Source organism: Astatotilapia calliptera, chromosome 15 (genome assembly GCF_900246225.1).
Source record: "Astatotilapia calliptera chromosome 15, fAstCal1.2, whole genome shotgun sequence".
Taxonomy (NCBI): domain Eukaryota; kingdom Metazoa; phylum Chordata; class Actinopteri; order Cichliformes; family Cichlidae; genus Astatotilapia; species Astatotilapia calliptera.
In genome coordinates, this window is record NC_039316.1 from 24295399 (window position 1) to 24317613 (window position 22215).

At 40.6% G+C, this 22215-nt stretch overlaps 2 protein-coding genes across 4 annotated transcripts in view; one reads left to right on the plus strand and one right to left on the minus strand.

Annotated features, from left to right (window-relative positions):
- myo6a (myosin VIa) overlaps positions 1-14213 on the plus strand; it is a 128873-nt gene extending 114660 nt beyond the window's left edge. The window contains exons 34-36 of the mRNA XM_026194849.1: positions 918-944; positions 6002-6220; positions 11240-14213. Coding sequence (XP_026050634.1) covers positions 918-944; positions 6002-6220; positions 11240-11439 — 446 coding nt within the window. The 3' untranslated portion in view covers positions 11440-14213. The remainder of the gene's footprint in view (positions 1-917; positions 945-6001; positions 6221-11239) is intronic.
- Positions 14214-15248: 1035 nt separating this feature from the next.
- LOC113037600 (interphotoreceptor matrix proteoglycan 2-like) overlaps positions 15249-22215 on the minus strand; it is a 99382-nt gene continuing 92415 nt past the window's right edge. For all 3 annotated transcript variants that reach the window (XM_026194847.1, XM_026194845.1, XM_026194848.1), the window contains 2 exons: positions 19669-19751; positions 15249-18067 (listed from right to left, as the gene is read on the minus strand). In XM_026194847.1, the coding sequence (XP_026050632.1) occupies positions 19712-19751 (40 nt within the window). In that variant the 3' untranslated portion in view covers positions 15249-18067; positions 19669-19711. The remainder of the gene's footprint in view (positions 18068-19668; positions 19752-22215) is intronic.

Consider the following 22215-nt stretch of genomic DNA (forward strand, 5'->3'; position numbering starts at 1 on the left):
CCTCATTTCCTTGTGCCACACGTTGAGTTGTCATGACGACAAAGAGCTCTTATTCAGAGCTGTCTATTGTGTGCACTGCTCAGACTACAGATTGGTCCACGAGCCCCCACACGCATACTCTCTTTTATCCCTCATCCTTCATGTGAGAGTCGCAGCTTTTGTCCTGCTGCTGCTTCGACTCCGGACATGTGACATGTGCAGCCGTCAGAAGATCCGGCTTTAACGGTGGCCGTGGCTCCGTGTGTGAAGGTGATGACATGTATTTATAATATCCGATCCCCAAATCACTCCCAGGGTCTTTGACGTGAGCAACCCCCTCTCTGGTTTTCTGTCTAACATCCACACTCATTAGCACCACGTGTGTCAGTTTTCACACGTGGTGCTGCACCGCTGTGTTGCACCAGAGTGTCGACAGAACCATCATGATGATTTATGCTTGCGTAGAGCTTCAGATGTAGTCTGTATAAGAGCCTGCTGCCCGTCACCAGGCGATGGGGTTTCTATCATGTTGGTACTGGTTCATTCTAAAACCGGAGGAAACGGCAGGACAAACGTGGCAGTACATCTTCTCGTGCTCTGCATCGATGTGATGTGCAACAGGTTACGGAGCAGATGCAATGCAGACGCAGATTTAAAGCCCCCAAAAGTTTTCGATTTGATGAGTCGCATATTTATGTTTAGTTACGTGTAAAAATCTGAGTCTCCGTTCCTCCGTGTCGCCCTTTTTCTCGTTGCCGCTGCTGAACACGCCTCACTAACACCTGACTGAGACATGATGTCGAAGCGCGGTGCTGTCTGATACCGTCAGTGTTCATGTCTTCATTCTCATGTTCTCATTCATCACTGTTATCATAAAGTGTCAGTGTTGCATCACTTCCTGTGTGTGTGTACGTGTAACCTGGCATGTTTACTTTCAGATCATGCACCACCTGTGAAAACAGCATGTAAGTGGTCCTCTAGTGTGTAATGCTACTTACACCCCGCCGCCATTACTAACCCCTTCCTCCCCTCCCGCTCAGCCCTGGGATCGCTGCTGGCCTCAGGCTTGTGCTTTCGCTAGTAAACGTACTTTTTTTCTATGGTAGGAGTAGGAAATAGATGGTGGATGGGTTTCCGTAGCAACTGCTGCCTGTATTGAGACATTATTTGGGCTTCTTTTTTAAGCACCATTTTGTCTTTACGAGCAGCGTGCTGGTGCCAGCTCTCGCCTGCCTGACAGCCATAACGCTTTGATAAAGAGTGGAGGATATTCCTGCGAGCTCTTTAGGCTGCTGTTATTGATACTCCCACAGAAAGGACTTCTCAAGGAAGAGGAGAGGGAGGGAGAGGAGGACAGAAGGCTTTCTGGGTTTTCAGGGTAGTTGGCTTCTGTTTGGCGAGGGATGATAGCATCATGTTTACTGCGCTGTGACGGGAGGAAAAGGCCGCCACGCCGGCTGATCGGAAGAGAAACGTAGTAAAAGAAGTCATCAGTGAAGCAGATGGCTCACTCCCCTCACTCCAGACTTAATGAAGAGTTTAGATACACGACAGCCTGTTCAGCTGAGCAAGGCACAACAGGCAGATTGAACTCTGAGTGACCAAAGAGATTTATTTTAACAGGTATACATTCGAAATTGTCCCTAAAGATGAGGTAGATCATGTCATCAAGACTTGAACTCAAAAACACTGGAGAAAAAAGGTCAGGTCAGCCAGAGGAAACCAAAACATGTTTTATTGCTTGTTCCTGCTGAGGTTTTTTTGTTTTGTTTTGTTTTTTAATACAGTTTTCTCAGTCATTTAAGAAGCTCTTCAACAATATTAAAGCTAGCAAGTGAAGCTGTTGACGTCTGGACTGTATGTTGTATAAAGCAGGAGAAAATGTGGAAAGTCTTGAAACAAGTATCTGGATTTTCAGGCTGAATTTTGCCCTTAAAGGTTAAATCTGCAGCAGCAAACATCAGCTCCTCCAAAACCAAAGTGAACCAACACAGATGGACTAATCGCAGTTACCGATGGCCCACTGACCAAGTAAAGAGTGTCACTTATCATGGCTCATCAGCAAGAACTGTACAGCACGAAACTAGATAATTACAGGCTCATTTCAGAGACTCCAACCCATCTAGAAGTCAATGCAGTGCAACCTGAGAACAGAGGTTATAATACAAAACCACAACATCAATCCCTACAACATTACAAATAGCCAGAGCATGGTGTGCCTACCACCATAAATTGGACACCACCTGGAAAACACAAACGAACGTCGGCCCAAAACATCATGGAACTGTGATGGCGACCTGAAGGAGATGGATCTGGTGTGGGTAAGCCGGGTTGGGCCCAGATGGAGGCAGATCAACAATGTCGTCCAGGGATGATGAGGACTCATTCTCACTGTAACGTTCCAGAACTGCTCCCAATGAAGACATCTGGAAGAACACGTCAGCTACCTTACTTCCAAAGGCAGATGGAGACTCGGGTCACTCATCAGTTTGTTCATTCATACGTGGTACACGGCAGCGTGCAGCAATTCATCCACAGAAACCAGTTCCACCCTTTGTCAGTGCTATCCTGTGCGTTCGTCAGCCTTGAAGCCTGAACCCTCCTCTCGACCCCTCGTTGAGTCACCTCGGGTACTAAAATACGACAAACGGTAATCAACAGGCCGAGTGAATGCAGCAGGGAGTTCAGCACAAGTACCTCTCTGAAGGATAAACCTCCATTTCTGCTGCTTCTTCTAAACAAAGAAAGCTGATTTTTTTTTTTCCCCTCTTTTTTGGCGTTTTTCTTTTGAAGTTTGCTGACGCCTGGAGGTGAAGTTTGTTTTCTTGGTTTCTGAGGTGGTTTGTAGGTGACGGCTAAACAAAGCGTTGCTTTGTAGAAGATGGTTTTCTCACTTTTTTTTGAAACGTTGCAAAAAACCAAAACCAAACAGACCTAAAGATGTTTGAAACCAGGTTTAAAATAACACGTTGCCTTTTTCTTCCATTTGTCAGCTTGAGAAATGGAACAAAAAGGCAATTTATATCAACACGAGCTGACATGAATCGAAAACTAGATTTTATTTTGTGAGTTTCTTTCTGAAATGTGATTTTCTGCAGATTAAATGTCCTTTATCACGTAGAGAAGCTTCTTCAATCTCTGTAGAGTATTACTTTACACTCCACTTTTTAGAAAGATGCAAATTGTTTTTTAAATGTTTCTCACGAGTGTACAAACCCCTTCGTAAACATCTGGCATCTGCTTCACGTCTCGCTGATTTCTTTGCTCTTCCACCAGCTCTGCTGTGATCTCTAACCCTCCTCCTCTTCCTCCTCAGCTCTAACAGCAGGACTCACTGACTGCACTTAGACATGGAGACCAGGGAATGGGCTCTTTGTTCAGACCTAATGGGAGTACAGCAGACGGGGCTTCATGTTTACATGCTGTGGGTTAATGGGAAATATGAAAAGGAGATCAAACATTTGACCAGGTTGTGCTGATTGAGATTCTGTGTTTAGTCCTGTTCCTGAGCCTTGACCTGTGTATTAACAGCTGTAGATATAAAGCAGCATTTCAGTAGAAGGTTCGTGGTCAGGAGTCCATGTGAATCGTAGACAAGCGCAGGGTAAGATTTAAGCATGAGAGCCAAAAGCAACAATCAGATATGAGCCCGTCCTGAGTTTATGCTGGTTGCTGTCCTCACAAACAGCAGACAAAGCTTTTGGATTTGTTTCATCCAAAAAGTGTGCAGGCCTGTCAGACTTTACATGCATTTCAAAGATGACTCAGTGCACTGATGGAGATGACCGCTGGAAAAAGAGATTTAACTTTTTTTCTGAACTTCCTGTGTTGAGATTCCCATCGTTTAGGCAAGGCAAGTGTATTTATATAGCACAATTCAACAACAAGGTGATTCAAAGTGCTTTACAGAGACATTAAAAAACAAATAAAAAGCATGATTTAAAATTGATTAAAAAAAACAGTAGATACAATCAGAACAGTAGATAAAATCAGTAGTTAAATGTAAGTTTTGAAATTTAAGCTTAAAAGTGTGGATTTGGTGCTTTATTCAAATGCAGCTGGGTGGGTGAGTCTTCAACCTGGATTTAAATAAACTGAGTGTTTCAGCTGATCTGAGGCTTTCTGGGAGTTTGTTCCACATATATGGAGCATAAAAGCTGAATGCAGCTTCTCCGTGTCTGGTTCTGACTCTGGGAACTGATAAAAGACCAGATCCAGATGACCTGAGGGATCTGGAAGGTTCATACTGGGTCAGGAGGTCATTGATGTATTTTGGTCCTAAACCATTCAGAGCTTTATAGGCCAGCATCAGAACTTTAAAGTCTATCCTCTGACGGACAGGCAGCCAGTGTAAGGACCTCAGAGCTGGACTGATGTGGTCCACTTTTTTGGTCTTAGTGAGGACTCGAGCAGCAGAGTTCTGAATGAGCTGTAGTTGTCTGACTGATTTTTTTTTTTAGGTAGACCTGTAAAGAGGCTGTTACAGTAATCAAGCCTACTAAAGATGAATGCATGGACTAGTTTTTCCAGGTCCAAGACATCAGATCTTTTATCCTTGAAATATTCTTGAGGTGATAGTAAGCTGATTTTGTTATTGTCTTAATGTGTTTTTCTAAGTTAGGTCTGCATCCATCACTACACCCAAATTTCTCGCCTGGTTTGTGGTTTTTAGGTGTATAGATTGAAGTTCTCTGGTGACCTGTAATCGTTTTTCTTTGGATCCAAAGACTATTACTTCAGTTTTGTTTTTGTTTAGCTGGAGAAAATTGTGGCACAACCAGTCATTAATTTCCTCAATGCATTTACCAAGAGCCTGTACAGGGCCTCGGTCTCCTGGTGACATTGTGATATATATTTGTGTCATCTGCATAGCTGTGGTAGTTTATTTTGTTGTTCTTTATAATCTGTGCCAGTGGGAGCATGTAGATGTTAAACAGAAGGGGTCCCAAGATGGAACCTCGGGGAACTCCACATGTGATACTTGTCTGCTCAGATGTGAAGTTACCTATTGATACAAAGTATTTCCTGTTTTCTAAGTATGTTTAGGGGAATACTGACGCAAGGTCAAGCAGCCTCTGACTTACAGTGCTGTGTTGATGTCAAGAACAAGATCATTTAAACTCAACACAGGTCAAGCTTTTTTTTAATCACTTGCATTTTAATGTACTTTAATTGCAGATTTGGTATATGCAAGTTTGCCTTAAAAGACTTTCATGTCAGCTGGTAAACACGAAGCTGCATCCTGTAACCAGATCTTCTAGTAGAAAAAAGGACAAACTTGAAGGTTACGAAGCTACCAATGACACCCCTACGGCTTTAATTAGATGTGCCTTTAAAACACCTTAAAGTTTGTCAGATTAAATGTATGTAAAACTGTATCTACTGAATTCACAGAGGTTGAAGGTAGATATTATTTACCAGGATCAGCCTCTCTTTTCCAGTTTTTATGCTAATCTAAACGGTCGCTGCTGTTTGGAGTGCTACTGAGTAAAATGCAAAAATATTCCTTTAAACTGTCCAGTTTGAGAATGTCAGATGTAATTTGTGCTCAGGCAGCTGTTGTTAATGTCTGTATGCTCACTGCAACTCACTATTGTGTCTCTTGCATAATTAACAAGGCCGAGCAGCTTTTAGCTAAAACACTAAAACGAGCTGTAAACATTGGAATTAGTAAGTTCAGATAAAACTCCAGCCTTTTCTTTCATGTCATTAAGCAAAAAACTAAAGTTTTAAACATCCTCTGAGCCTTAGTGTGGTTTGTTGAAATTCTTACCCTCGTCTCCAAGTAGAAAACTATTTTTTTTTAAAAACAACAACAACATGTTTTTGTCTATCTTTAGTCTGCAAAGAACTCTGTCTTTACTCTGCTTCATAAGTTAATGCACAGGTTGATAAACAGGAAACAGGATAAGCTACATTTACCATAACCACTTCCCAGGCTACTGCATGTAAACATGGTCTCTGATTTATGAAAGACTCCTAACTTTTTTTTAATATATTTCCCTCTGCATCCAATCAACAGCCCAGCAGAACCCAGCCCCGCCTATACCGGCCCGGCAGTACGAGGTGGCGATGAACCGGCAGCAGCGCTACTTCCGCATCCCGTTCATCCGGCCGAGCGACCAGTACAAGGACCCCCAGAACAAGAAGAAGGGCTGGTGGTACGCGCACTTCGACGGACCCTGGATCGCCAGGCAGATGGAGCTGCATCCCGATAAACACCCAATCCTACTGGTGGCAGGTCAGTACAACCCAGATATCTGAGGGAGGCAAAGACTGAGCATGGAAATAAATCTCTGTCTTTACCTTACGTTATACATTCACCTGTGTTGGAAACATTTCTGCACACATATGTTAGTCGACAGTGGCCAGGTTATTCTGTTCTTTGAGAGTCTATCCATCTACAGACTAAATGAAACAACATATATATGCACCAAGTTAAACACAGTTACACCACCCATTGGGCTGCATCACAGTATGACAGAGTGAGTGACAGGTGTAGCAAGTACATAAGCTAAAATAATTTAAGTTGGTTATGAATAGTTGGGCTAATTCAGAAGATATCAGATTCGGCTCTAGGAGGTGAGTGAAGTACAATAAACGTACAACCACAGATATTGTGATTACAATTGTTATTTATAGTGAAAATAAAGTGCAATTACCAAACACCAATATTTACAAAATCTGCAGACAAGGAAAAAATAAAACAATTCAAGCTTGTAAAATATCCGCTGCACGGCAGTGCAGGAACCTCGTCCAACCTCTGGCAACAATGTCCATAAAGTTTATTTCATGAGTGATATAAGTCCAACGCGTATGACAGTCTAGACAGGTTGAAATTTGAAGTAGGATGATCAGCACTAAGATTCCAAAGCTGAAATCTCAGAAGTGAGATTTAGGGGACTAAACCAAGAGGGGAGAGTGTAGGCCGCAGCCGCCTCCTACCAGACCGCAGGAAGTTGTAGCTGGGGTTCTGGCTCGTTGGGCCTAGCTCGCCATCCAAAGTAGTGGTGTCGCTGTGGTCTCTCCAGGGCACCACTAGCCTGCACTATAATCACAAAACCACTATTAGCAAAATTCATCTAAACTTCCCAAGCTAGCTTTAGTTCCAGTGTACACATAAAATCCATGAGAAAATACAACAAATACATATCCAACCATTGTAATGAACTAAAACAAATGACAATCTCAAATAACAAAACTACAGCCACATAAAGTGAGAGCAGTAGTAATACAGTAAGCCTCAGCCATCCCATCAGCTAATAGCACTGGCATACTGATACAGGTTACACAAACAAACAAACATTCAGACTCACTCACCATTCACTACGTGCGATGTCACATACGAGCCCCACGCATCTACCCACGGCGGTATCAAAATACTGTTGAACGCAATCCACAATTAATTCAAAACAAGTCAAGATAGTAAACAGCGAAAAGCGCTCGCCCCACGTACCTGTTGCTTCCATCCGCTAACGCCTCTCCCCCGCGTCGTTTCGAAGCGACAACCCGGAAGGCATATATCGGTGCCTCGCGAATGTGATTGGTCACAACAGGCATGTGCAGCCTCGCGGCGTGGCGTGCGTCATGACGCACGATGCCTTCACGGACACGCTCCGGTTGGAATTTAAGATTCCAATTTAGTTATAGACGCAGTTCTTTTTATTTTTATGTGGGTTACACAGGCATAAGGAAACAAGCAGTTAAAGAGTAGAAGAAAAAACGAGAAGAAAGGGTGGAGGTGGAGAGGAAAATCGATGAGTTGATTCTGCGACAGCCACAGAAAGAAATGAAATCAGAAGCAGCACTTCGCTGTTAATCAATGTTCAAGACTTTGACTTTGTGCGAGTGCAGCAGATTGATTATATTCGAGTCATAATGCACCATCAGGTTGTTCTCCGTAGAGACGCAGAGGCTTTTATTTTTAGGAGGCCCGTGCAACGAATCATCAACCGCGATTTGACGAGCTCTCCTTCGAGAATGCCAGAAATCATGCGTCAGCTTTTATCAGAACATTAGAGCGATACGCTGCAGTTTTCATTCTACATGACTTTATTCAGTTCAATTCAATTTAATTTAATTTATACAGCGCCAAATCACAACAACAGTCGCCTCAAGGCGCTTTATATTATAAGGTAGACCCTACAATAATACATACAGAGAAAAACCCAACAATCATATGACTCCCTATAAGCAAGCACTTTGGTGACAGTGGGAAGGAAAAACTCCCTTTTAACAGGATTAAGAGATTAATAACAAGAATGATTTAATGCAGAGAGGTCGATTAACACATAGGGAGTGAAGAAGAAACACCCAGTGCATCATGGGAATCCCCCAGCAGCTTACACCTATCCAGAGTTACTAAGAGAGGATTCAGGGTCAGCTGATCCAGCCATGACTATATGCTTTAGCAAAAGGGAAAGGTTTAAACCTAATCTCAAAAGTAGAGTGTCTCCTGAATCCAAATGGGAAGCTCCATAGAGGAGGGGCCTGAAAACTGAAGGCGCTGCCTCCCTTTCTACTTTTAAATACTCCAAATGTTGCAACACTACTTGTTTCGCCGTCAATTTTCCTCAACACCTCACTTCATATTTATCATATTTCATATTTGTCTGTAGAGAGGGTCTAGCCTAGGACCCTTACTGGATACAGGCGCCCCCAGGTGGGAATCGCACTTGCGAATCCCATTCCAAAGCCGTGCAGTCTTACCACTACGCTATCCAGCTGCAAGCCTCCTGAATATGTGCCTTTCATAAATGCCTTCCTTTTTTTTTCCTCAGAAATTTCCCTCATTCCAACAGTTTACCTTGTCGATAACATTCAGTTTTTACTTAAATGTAATCCCTTGATTGACCTGATATGCTGCTCTTTAATTCCCGTGTCTAAAAGAGATTTTATGAAAGTAAATGTTTAACTGGGGATAAACATTTACTTTGAATTGTTAAAGTGTGCCTGGGATTTCTTTAATTGTCCTCTATACAGAGCACTTCAAAGAAAAACAATCTGGAATCTTTTTCCAGTTGCATTAAAGAAAAAAGGTTTGAAACTCCAACATTTGTCAGAGCAAAGTGTAATATTTGTATTCTATTGATAACATAATATAACAGATATCCACAGATGCTGCTGCATCCTCCCACAATTTGCCAAATTAAATGAAAGCGCCTGAGTGAGTGTTTGTGTCAGAACAAGCTGTAAAATCGCAGATTGTACCAAATGACGAGTACAACAACAGTAAAGAAGGAAAAAACGAAGCGTTTGTTTTGTTCACCCACCTGTCTGAGCATATGTGTGCTGATGAGTTCAAACATCACAACTCCTAGCAGCATATTTCTCAACTTTAATTTGGCTCTGAGGGCTGCACTCGTCTGTGGGTTTGAGGCTTTATGAAAGCGAGTCACGGCTGTGCAGGATGTGTGATTTGAACACTGTGAGGTCGTCGGTCTCAGAAAGCTCATGTCGTAGGGAAATAGCTGCTGTTTTGCAGCCGCTGTGTTCAGACGGCGTCAGTATGTGGGTGAGTAACTGCCTCATATGACACTCAGAGAGCACACTGCTGCAACTTGTTATTGCCTTAACAGCTGTAGATACACACTGAATGTAAATTGCAAGCATTGAATATGTTTGGTGGAATAAAGGCATTGAATGCTTCTAGGGCTACAGATTTAATTCAGACTGTTAAAGTGGGCCTTAAACACTCTGTGATTTCAGATATTAAGAGGCAGTATCATTCAGGGCCATTTTCATTCTGGGACTCTTAAGAGGGTTTAGTTAACCTAAACACGCAATTCATGTTTCTGCCCATAAAATTTTGGTTGTTGGTTTTTAATTTTCAGTGTTGTACTGCTGTATAGTTTTTTAGTATTACAGAGGTGTATTTGCACTAACTGGGAACATTTGGTCTGCTAAAAGAGCTGAAATTGAGTATAAATATGCTCTGTATTAGCGTTTGTCTCCTTGAGGGGCCCTTCCTTTAAAGACCCCCAAACATCTAATTGGCCAGCTTCTGGAAGCCTGCCGGCAGCACCAGGAGCTTGTCAGTTGTACTGCTCGTACTTTGCGGCAGTCACGATGTTTGTCTGCTGTTCCTGTTGAAAATGAAGCAAAATTACTTTTAGCTACTTTTAACTCATTATTTGAAACTTTGGCTGTGTTTAAGCCTCTAATGTAAAAGTAGATAGCAACCACATCTATAAAAAAAGATTATTGGTGAAATATTTAGAAAAACTTTGTATTGTGTTTTTTTCCCTTTGTTCACATTTAAACCCCATTTACATAATCTCTATTTAAGATGACGTTATTTTTAGCTAACATTTTAGATATGCTAGCAGCAGCTCTGGGTTTTTTGTCAGTTGTCAACATGTTTCACAATAATGTCTAATTTTACCACCATAATTTCTCCCCATTTTAGAGATAAAAAACTTTTTTAGTTTATGGTGCAGTTTAACAACATTTATACATTTAGTATTTTAGCATGCTAACATGCTAAGTACATACATTTGAGCTATTAACATGGTAAAAAAATATATATATACTGTATCAGAACATTATTATCAACATTATTCTCGTGTCGTAACAAAATATTTCAGAGGAAGTTAAAAATTCTTACATTTTTTAAACAAAGGCTGTTAAGGCTGCTAACCTTACGAACGTTAGTTTAGCATTATATAACAATATGCACAACAAAGAAATGTGTTCAAGATGTTAGCATTCAACATTTTATTTAAGTTTGATATTTTTGTTAAATATCAAACTGATTTGTGTAAATATGCAATCATATTTAGCTTTACATTTATTTTGTGGCATTTATTATTAACACAACTTTTATATTTTTCTTTAAAGGGTTTATAACTCTCATAGACATCTCTCCCATTGTTTTCCTATTTGAGACTAATAGCAGCTTTACACTTTAACTAATTTATTCTTTAACTTTGTATTAAACTTTGAGCAAACTTAGAATCGGAGAGGATCTAAAATAGTAAATAATTAAATGAATGCATTGAAAGAAGAAAAATGGCTAAAATGACTTTGCTATCCGGAGAGAAATACATTTCTTTATATAACAGGCATCTGCACTTGGTTCTCTCAGTTAAGTAAAACTTCCAAATGAGAGATGTGAACTATTGCCACAGACTCGTGGTGGTTTTCCAGTGTGAAACTATTCTGCAAGCATTTTTGTTGACAGTGCAGTTGGCCTTGTTTGAGTTCCTCATCACTGCGTTTCACGTCTTTTTTTTCTTTTCTGACTCGTTTCTTCTCACAGGAAAGGACGACATGGAGATGTGCGAGCTGAGCCTGGAGGAGACGGGCCTCTCGAGGAAGCGGGGTGCCGAGATCCTCCCCCGGCAGTTCGAGGAGATCTGGGAACGCTGCGGCGGGATCCAGTACCTCCGCAGCGCCATCGAGAGCCGGCAGGCGCGGCCCACCTACGCCACAGCCATGCTGCAGAGCATGTTCAAGTGACGGGGCCCGGAGGCGGGGCTTCGCGCTGCAAACAAAGGGACGAATGCACCAGCTACCTGACACAGATGGAGTGCGGGCGCGCTGCACAGGTTCTGACTCCAGGGCGTTCGACGTGAACGGCGTTTTGTTTTTCTCAACTGTCCTTTTGTTTTTCCTCCGTTTGATGAGTTTTCGTTCTCACTGGCTTTTGGTTCCTCAGTGGGGGCAGGGCGGGGAAGTTTTGCATTGAACCCTATGCAGAAACGAAAAATCATGCTAAATGATCACATCCGGTTGTTTTCCAACATTTCTGTAAGTCTAACTATGAGGCCTTAATACTACTTTAACAGGGTTTAAATGCTGAAAGGTAGGACTTTCTGTTTGTTTATTCAAAGCTGCCTCCCCAGAACAAGTTTAATTCCTCTGTAATTATGCATTCCTGATGATCCTGATGATTACACTGAAATCTCACAGGTGTGTCGCTTCCGTCTTAACAGCTAGCTGGTGATCCCGCTCCGACTTAAAAGCTGCTGTTTACGTCGTCTTCATGCGGTTATTGGAGGGTGAAAAAGAGAAACTCGCACAAGGAGCTGCAAGCTCTCACCACGAGGCTGCATGCATGGGTGTCCGATTATTCCACCGAATTAAATCCAATATTTACAAATACTTTTTTTTTTTATTACCTCCTGTTTTTCCAGCTGAATGTAACTTGAGACCTTGTTGATTTTTTCATGTCGTGATTCTTTTGTTTCTTCTCATCGTATGTGATTTAAATTAGTAAAGGGTCCAAAAACCTTTTGAGACCAAACGTGGCTCCGGACATGAAACCTTGTTTTTGGTTTTTTTCCTCATTAGCGGAGCCCCATCCATGATTAATTTCTGTTTAAGGAGCCGAGCAGAAAATGTGAATTAATTATGCAACTGCTGAGTGCTGAGATACGACTCCACGTGTTCGTGGTGTTTTTCAGAACAGATCAGCGCCGCAAAAAGAGACCCGAATAACTCAGCCATGCTTCAACACTTTGAATTTGATTTGTTTAGTAATTTGCAAGTGCAGCGAATCCCAAGGTAGCACAAAACAATATGGTTTGGAATCAGTTGTTAAGATATTCTGTCAGACTGGACATTTCCCTGCTGTGTGAGAAGCTTTCGAGCACGAACTCTACGATGCACTGGTACTTGGCCTCAAACTGGAACATTCATATAACACTGAATATTTTCTATAGGGCGGTATGTGCAGACAGCAGTGTTATTCCTACTGGAATGTAAAAGTTTATTTTTCAAAGAACAGTTTCTACTTCATCGGCTTGGGCACATGAGATCGTCAAGCAATAAATCACACAAACTCAGCTAAGAAGGAAAAAACAGGCCTCTTTTGTCATTACTTAGAAGAAAAAAAAAACAACAATGACAGACAATCTGTGGTGACGTCGCACTGCGTTATTCCCCCGAGCCTGTTTGTTCCCAAGCTTTCTGTTCCCCCTTTGATGCTCTGCACAAGAAAAATGTAGCTGAGATTGTCTGAAAGCATGAACATCTGTCTTGTTGCAAAGTAGCCGAACCCCTTTACAGACAGCGATAACAGCACAGCCAGGATGGATCTGATAGTTGATGAAGACGGCTCACTTACCACCAGCTAAATTTAAAAAGAACCTAAAACTTGATTTAAACATTACTTTATTAATCTCAGAAGTAGATTATATAAACAACTGCATGTAGCAGAGGGGTTTAATATAAGCATGCTCTGCATAGCCAGGCTTTTGTTTTAGCTGCTTTAGCTGGCTATACAAAACCTGAATTATCACAAAAGAGGCTGACTCAGGTTTTTGGCATTGGGCTCTGAGCACGATCACTGAAAAGGGGAATTTAATTCCCACATCGTAAACAAACGAGGCCCAATTTGTATCTGAGACATGCAACAATATAAGGTCATCAAAAACCATATATCACACGTCAACATCAACAATTGATGAAATCATACCATTTGGGTACTAATTAGGTTAGAACGACTGCTATCAATAGTTAAGTGAGTCCTTTTGGGACATTTCCTGTTAAAAGCTGCGTACAGTCTTGCCTACTGGAGCCAGAGAAAGACTAGAAATGCCAACCAAACTGATCAGAGGGTCAGATTACAATTTTGGACCCACTGCGAGCTTGGTGTGTGGGCCTCTTCCACAGCAGACATGTTGACCTAGCTCGGTTCCATTTACTAAGCCATCGCACTGAACCAGGAGCCGAGTGGACTGCGGCCATTGTTGATAGACACAAAATGTTTTGCTGGGGAAAAGGCCCATCATCAGTGTGGGGGGAACTGCAGCAGGACTATCTTGGAGACCGTATAATCTTCATGATTCATTTTGCCAAATAATAGCTTTAAAAAACATCAACATGGAAAATCAGACTGGTCCAGGAATTTTCATTTGTAAGGATTCCAGCCGTGTTTGAAGCAGGTCAGAAAACCTCAAATTTCTTCAGTAAAATCTGTACCAAATACAAAGATCAACTTCACCAAGCTTGGCATTTGTATATAATGTGCCAGTACACGTGTTAATGCTGAGTGTAAAGGGGACGCGCTCTGAGCTTTGCCGTCATTAAGACCTCAGTGTTTGTTTTAACCAAGTGATGACCTCGAGATATTTTCCTCCATAACATGCAAAGAAAGTCTTGTGGATTTGCTGCGATCTGTTTCTCGCCACACATTGCAATCATTCCTGGGGAAGCACTGCCTTTGTCCACTGTCATTTTTCTAACGCTGATCTCTAACGGATGAATAAAAGCATTCCATGTTTCACTCACCTCTCGCCTCCTCTTTTCCACCTCAGAGAAAATGCTTTCAAAATGAAGAAGATGGAGTTTTATTCAGCACAGTTTTGTATTTTCAACTACTGATTGTGAAACAAACACATAATATTTTAAGACTTTAAATAAGAAAAGTCCACATTACAGTCATTGGGGGAGGCTTCCCTCCCCACACAAGCAGCAATAACCATCAGTAGATGCATTGATTTGAGACAAAAACAGCGAACAGTGTTTACATCAATAAGACGACAGCATTTGGGAAGTTTAAGTATCGGTTTGATCTGTGACATGATCCGTGCGAGTAAGATTAATCCTGAGAAAGGTAAGATTTGGTCTTACTACCTACGACTTTAATGGAAGATCATTTGACTCCACAGAATTCATTTACAAGTATAACGCCATATAAATGAAACTAAAAACAAAAAGCTTCTTTTGTTCTGTTTTTTTTTTTTTCAGTTTCTAACACAATGAAAAATGTGTCCCGAGCCTCTCAGCAGGAAGAGATTTACAGGGCCCGCTCACCAGTTTTATGGTGTGTTCACATCAAACATGAATACCGTTGCATTGGGATGCTTATTGTTATTGTTAATTATTGTTATCCATGCATTTTTTTAACCAAAAAAATGCAAATAATTTGTTCTTTAAAATGCCAAATTACAGTTATTTACTTGCATTGCTGAGCAGAATGACGAACTGAACGTTCTGTTTGATTCATTTCTGGCTTTTCAGAATAGAACTGCATGGCGGCTTACATTTGGGCAAAACCACATCAGTTTTCAGTTTGACTAATAAACCATATAATTTTTAGTTTTAAGCAAATATTTCTGACAGATTTCCAAAATATTTGTTTTCCTGTGCCCAGTGTAATAAGCACTTACATATAAATTATATACATTTTTTGTTGATGTCAATCAGAATTCCGTTTTTTTTTTTCTCTACATAATATTAGCTTACGTGCTAGCGTGGACAAATTGCTGTGTCCTAGGGTTTACTTGTTTTTAGACAAACATTAACACTGCTGACTGTTCACCTTTTTTTTTTTTTTTTTTTTTTTTGCAAAGGAAAGTCTATGACAACTTCATTTACTCCAAGCTCTTAACTTTTTTTTCTCGTCTCTGTGTAAAAGTGAATTTGAACTGTATAGCTCCAGCTGCCCTGAAACAACATCAGATTTGACAGTTTAACTCATGTAAACTGACCACTACCAGTTCATGTTGGTGCAAATTTGCACCATAATATAGACTAACATATGTAAATGCATCACGCAAGAGAAAGTTTATAACTGGCGTCCTGTTTAACTGTCTAATAACTAAAAGTTCATCCATGCTTTCTAACCAAACAATGACAAATAATCCTAATCCAAAGGATATATTACTAGCTTTGTTGCTGCAACATGGTTTTCAGCTAGCTCAATTTACTAACTCTTTGCAGTGCAGTTTAAGTTTATGGCAACTACATCCACTTCTAAGCCTCTAAACTGACTCAAATGTACATTTCACAGGTGTGCAAGTCGCACCTTTGATGGTATGCGGTACTTGAGTTCAAATTAATCCCCTCAATGAACTTTAGGGGGGTTTTGCGTATTGCTTGACTTCCTGTGTAATAGCAGCAGAATGTAAATAAAAATTACAGAAATATCACAATGTAGGGAACAATTAGATAACACCAAGAGTTACACGGTAAACGTTTCTAGTTCACGGTGTCTGTCAGAGCATGTAAGAGCTAATATTACATTAAGGATAGTTAATGCATGTACACAAAGGATAAATCCATGAATCCATGTTGCATATATTTAGAACTTTGAGAGCTATATGTACTATCATGGATGAACAATAAAAACGTTGGTTATCCTCTGACAGTTCCTCTAGCGCCACCACCTGATCAAATTAATTCTCTCCCAGCTCTGCTGTAAAATGTTAGTATGCTAGCATGCAAATGTTAGAAACGTATTCAATAAAGCGGGCACTATGTTAGCATTCAGCCACCCACTAATGGTGCCACCTTTGATCAGTTATTGTAGCTGTAGACAACTGCACTGCATCTCAAATTGTGTACTTTACACTTTTGCTGTCAAATTGTTGTCAGCGACCATAGTAACAGGGATAGTGAAATTAAAACAGTCCAAATGTTGAGAATGCTCAATACTTTTAAGTAGTCGCCATGTTAGCTAGGTAGCAAAAAAGACAGAACCACAAACTCATGCAAAAGTTGTTAACTAGCTAAAAGCACCATATTTTTATTGGGCCTTTATGCTAAATGGCTTGTGGTATTGTTTTATGTTTAGCTGTGTTGAATTGTTTCTGTCACTGTTAAATGTATTATTAGAAGACTAAAAAGTTTTAAATTTTAGCAGTTAGCATTACAGTCACAACCAAAAACTGCAAACAAGAAACAAACACTAAGTACTGTGTTTGATTTATGACTACCATGCCGAAAACACAATCACATACATAGTGTTACATGAAAAACTCTGTGGGTCTTGTTAAAGGTTTATTTTTTGACGCCTGAAAAAATGTCTTTGGTTAACTGTGGTTTTGTTATAGAAGGGTTCGGGGTTAGGTCAAGGAAGTGGGTGGATTTTTATTTAGGTTTTGTTGTAACTGTAGATTTAATGTTTAATACTAGCAGCTAGCACACAGTGAGTGTAATGTTCAGTTTGTGACAACACATTTAAAAGATAATAGCTTTTCATTTCTAAACGATCTGCTTATTTAACAAGGCTGAAGCAAAATCAAACCTTAACCATTGATGGGTCACCTGATTTCATGTTTTGTTCTACATCATAAAATAGATACAACTATTCTGTAATCACCCAAACTCCTGGATTTTGAAGCCACTACATGTGGCAGAGAAGGTGTGATGGTAATCCTCAACATTTTCACAGCAAATACAGGAACTCCGTAATTTTACAACAGTTTGTCAACAGTTTGTTAGTGTTTCATTAAAGTGTAAATCATCTTGCAAAAAAACATGGAAGTATTCCCACAGCTTAATTTCTGCAGTAACATCCAAGAAAAACCCTGTGGCTACATCTTAAAGGATCCAGGTATTAACATCAAGGTTGGCCAATGCATACACGTTTTACTAACGCGGAGTCTTGAGCAATCAGCATTAGCTCAGCACTGCACTGCGGCTAGCCATAGTTTAAAGCTCTAGATTCCCAACCTTGGGATTAAGACGAGACCATAAAACATTACAAAAATTAAATATGGGGCATAATAAATCTAATAAGGGATGAGAGAAAGAATAAATACTGGATATTTTAACCTCGTTAAGCATCCAAATGTCCTTTGAATCAAACTTGATAGAAAAGTAATAACTTTTTTTTATCACTACTGCATCTTCACTCGATATATAAGGTTCAGGTGTACAATAGGAAGTTAAAGAACATCTCTATTATTTATCTAGAAAATATTATCTGAACATCATAAAATTATGCTGGTATGAAACAAATTGCTACCCACCACTGGAGACCTTTTTTTTTTTTTGTAAATTGCATTAACATCTGGGGGAACCATCAGATTACTTCCTAATCATGTGACACACAGCCTACAGACATATAGAGTCAGCAGGCATATATAAAAGCAGTCCAGGGTCAATCGATATCAACCCGATCGATGCTGTGGTCGTCCCCTGAGCTCCTCTTCATCGTCAGCTGCAGACGACAGCTTTCTGACATTTTTAAAATGGCCTAAACGTTTGTTTTCCCCGATGGCTGGTTGTCCTCTGGTATGAAGCTCAGAGCGCTGGGGAGTGTAGAAGCCAGCGGTTTGTCCCGAAACCTCCTCAGCTCTGCATCAACTTGAATTTAAACCGAGTGACTGAATGAGGCCGCGATGAGTCCGAGTTCCTGTTTCAAAGAGACAAGAAACAAGATCGGTGTTTTACATGTCAGTCGTTGAGCAGCCTTTGGGGAATTAAAACTTTGGCACCACAGCCAGAAAAAAAGTATAACAATAAATAGGTAAATTTATGCTTTACATAACAAATTAGTGATTACTTTTTTCTGCTATAAATCTTGAAACAGTTTTTCTTTCCATATCAGGACATCTACCCTCAAACTTTCCCGGATTAGGACCAGTTTTACCCTACACTGTTAACGAGCCCTGTAGATTACCACACGATGGGCTTTCTTAATTGCCTTTAATGGCTTGATTTGTTTACCCGATGGTTTTAATTGCTTCTTAATGGCTTCATTTGTTTTAATATTTTTGCAGCACTTTGGTCGATGTGACATATCAATAAACTCTCTCGATTTGTGGTCCATCGTTTACAAAATCCACAAACTTACACAGTCAAAGAAGGGAGATTTATTAGCTGTCCCTATCATCACTGTAGCTTAATGTCCCCTGTAATTATTCATGTGGGTTTGGGAGAGCTCCAGACACCAAGATGTATTCAGTGCAGGTTTTGTTTTCAATATTCATGGAACTCAAAGCCAAGTCTCAGTGTTGAGTTTTCTTGTCATTCAGTTGTGGTTTCTCCTCCATTAATATTACAGAAAATTGGTACTTTCATTATTTATATGAAACAAACAGCAGTGGTAAGTTTAAGTTTCAGGGGAGAAAAACTGGAGCTACATTACACTACCAGGCTTTTTTAAATTTATTTTGAGATTTCATATAAATAAAACTGAAATCAACAGATTACAAAAGTATTTAAGAATAGAATTTAATTAATTTAATTAAGCAGTTAAGTACATCCACTTCCAGAGCCCTGTAAAATAAATATTTTTCCAGTAACTGTGGATCCAAAATGCTGCTTTCTGCCCTCAAACTTCTCCGGTGTTGCAGTTAATCTCAGCAGTAAACTCTTCAGCCTTTTCAAGGGTTCAGAATCTCTTTCTAAACGTACACGGAGTGATGTAGGAGCCAGCACAGCAGAACAAAGACTTTAAGGCGTGTGACCCTGGTGGAGGCTGCAAGCCGCTGTCGTGGTTTATCTTCCTCTGAAAGCCTTTCAGAGATGTGGTTTCCAGGGTTTTTCTTGTTGGGGGGAGATGCTCTGAAATTACCTCGCAGCTTTGTGGCGACTCAGACCCCGAAAGAGGATCAGAGAGGAGGTAAAAGGTGGGCTCAGGACAGTTTGTACTAAACAGCAGCGTCAGGTCAGGGTTTAGTCGTCCTCCTTTGGGAGGTTTAATTACTCACTGGTCATCTGCCTAAACACACAGCAGCTTTAAACCAATCGGGGGTTTAGACTAGCAGGACAGATTATCTTACTGTGATTATTTTATCGTGCTGTAAAGGCGTACACAGGTGTTCGTGTTTGGGTTTAGAGCTAATCTCACACTGGGAGAAGGAGGAGGAAGGTCTCTGCATCATCTGATAACACTACCACTTCTTAATCAGCTCCACTTTACACAATGAAGTCCTGCTGAGTGTGCATCATGTTCTCTCCTGGCTGCAGCACACGAGTCTACATGAAGGACACAAACCAGTCCCCTCTCACCTGTGGTGGTGTTCTCATGTGCCGTCCGATCCTTTATATTCTCTTAACTGGAAAGGGCTGGGAGGGAATAGCCGTCTTTGTGTCTGCAGAGAAAAGAAAAAGCGGAGAAAATGAGGTGGGCAGGTATGAAACTGCAGCTACAGCAACTCTGCACATGCACCAAAATCAGCCTCTGTCCTGAAGCCACAGATATCAGAGAAGATCTGCAAATACTGCAAATGTTCAAAATACCTGCAGAGGAAAGAGAAAAAAATTACCTAGACTGTCAGCAGATTACACCAAACAGACTATTTATTTAACTCCTGTGAGAAGCACCTCGAGCCTGAACCTGACTGATTTACAACTTTCCACTGCGGTTTATCTGCATGTAATCAAACGGTCCCTCCTTCACAGCCGAGGCACAAATGAGCAGACGCTCAGCTCCTGCGAGTACAAAGCTTCAGACATGCAATGTTTTTATTTTCAACCGCAGAACATGCATTTTATTTAATGACCAGCTCAGCTGTTAATCAAACTGAGCGTGTCTCTCTCTGCAGTGTGATTTGGTTTCATTGCTACTCAGATCAAACATGAAGCTTGATTTGAAGTAAAAACTCTCACTTCTCTTTTACTCTATTTAGGCAGCATCATCCAAGGGCAGCATACAGCCATTTGAAACACATTTAAGTCATAATCTAATGAATTTGTTAGGATTTCTAAGTTTTTATTACTATGCTATGCAAATTAAACATTTCCATCTGAAATATTAAGTTGATGCTGTGGAGTCCATTGAATCTTGTTGTTAACGGATGACATATAAATCCTGCTTCCAGTCCAAACTCCTACTCCGTTCATTAAGGCTGTTGTCTTTATAACGCATTTTAATGCTTAATATTTTATTATATTTAACCTGAACACGTTTTAATCCCTCAGTCAGAACACGGTGTATTCCGGTTTGGACCCGGAAATGGTTAATGACGCCTCAGGCACAAAGTCCTAGGGACTGGCCCAGTCGTTGTAGGAGGCTGGTTGCAAAGAGACATATTGTGCTGCACCAAAAACCTCTCTGTGACTGCTTGGGTGGGCAGTAGATGGCTGTGGTCACTCGTAGTTTGCATGGAAAACGCAGACTAGTCTGCAAACACTGGCTCACTGCTCTCAGAGTGTAAGTAACACTTGGAAAATTAAGACACAAAGACGAAGCAGAAAATTTTCTCCTTCAAAGTAAAACTTTGGAATGCTTTGGCTGTAGTGGTGAGGCACAACTTTTATTTTGAAGGCCAATGTTCCCCATTTCCAGTTTTCACAGTTTACTACTTAACATTATTCGTTTGCATTAGAGCCCTCTTGCAGTAAAAGAGAAAATATATAAAATACATAAATAAATACAATCCATCAATAAACCAGCGTGGCATAATAATGTCTTGCACAGCTTTACTATCTTATGTGCATTTGGTCTAAAACACAGGAAATATTTCTGTCTTTGCAACTTGGTGAGTGTTTGCAGAAGTCAGCGTATTTCATGGAAACTGTGGACAACTGTGGTAATCTGCGAGTGACCAAACCAATCACAAGGTAGTTTCTGATTCAGCACCGTATCTTAGCAACCAATTTCACCTAGCAACTGCCAGCAACTATTTGCCAACCAGTCAGGGAATAATACATTAGCGACCAGCAGTGACCAGGGTTCACTGGTCTCTAGGCCTGTGTGACTGGACCTTTGTTAAAGTCACGTGAATAGTGGTCTAGTTAGTGGACAGCAAAACCTGAATATACACTGGTCTTGCAGTTGCACAGTAGCATCATATTGCAGGATAATGGTTTGTACACAGTGTGTACGTGCGAGCTGTTTCTGAGGTTGCACAGAGGTACTCTCATCTTAAACTAAAGAGCTAATTACACTGAGTTTCTTTATGATCTTTCTTCATTTTGTTCTGGTTCCAATATCAAAGAGCGCTTGTCTCATGTTGCTGTTAAATTGCAGTTTGGCAGCAACAACGTCACTATTTCTGGATTTCTATTTCAAATCTGGTTCTGGCAGGACTCTGAAGGTAAACCGTTAATGTGAATTTCTCTGCATTTAAGCAGCATCAGATTAGCAGTTTTTACTGATTTACCCTATTGTTGCAAACAGATTGCACATAATTGCCAAATTTATCCAATTCAATGTAGACTGATGGACTGACTGTTTGAGTTTCCATTTTAACACCAGTTGAAAATGGCTGCGAGAGGCTGCAGACTTCATCTCCGTCTTCTGTCATCTCTAACCACTGAAACATTAGCTTAAGTAATTTGATGGACAACAGAAATGGAAAATATTTCAATTAAAAAAAAAAAAAAAATCACAGTTCTGAAAGAAACAAAATGATTTGTTGCAGCATCTTGAAGTGTACACGAAACACTATGTGGATTTACACTTTGAAGCCCTGCTCAGGAAATGTAAATACATGTAAATACATGAGGGTAGGGGCGTAGATCGATCAGTAAATCGAGAGCTTCACTTTTACGCTCAGCTCTCTCTTCACCACAACAGACCGGTACAGCATCCGCATCGCTGCAGCCGCTGCA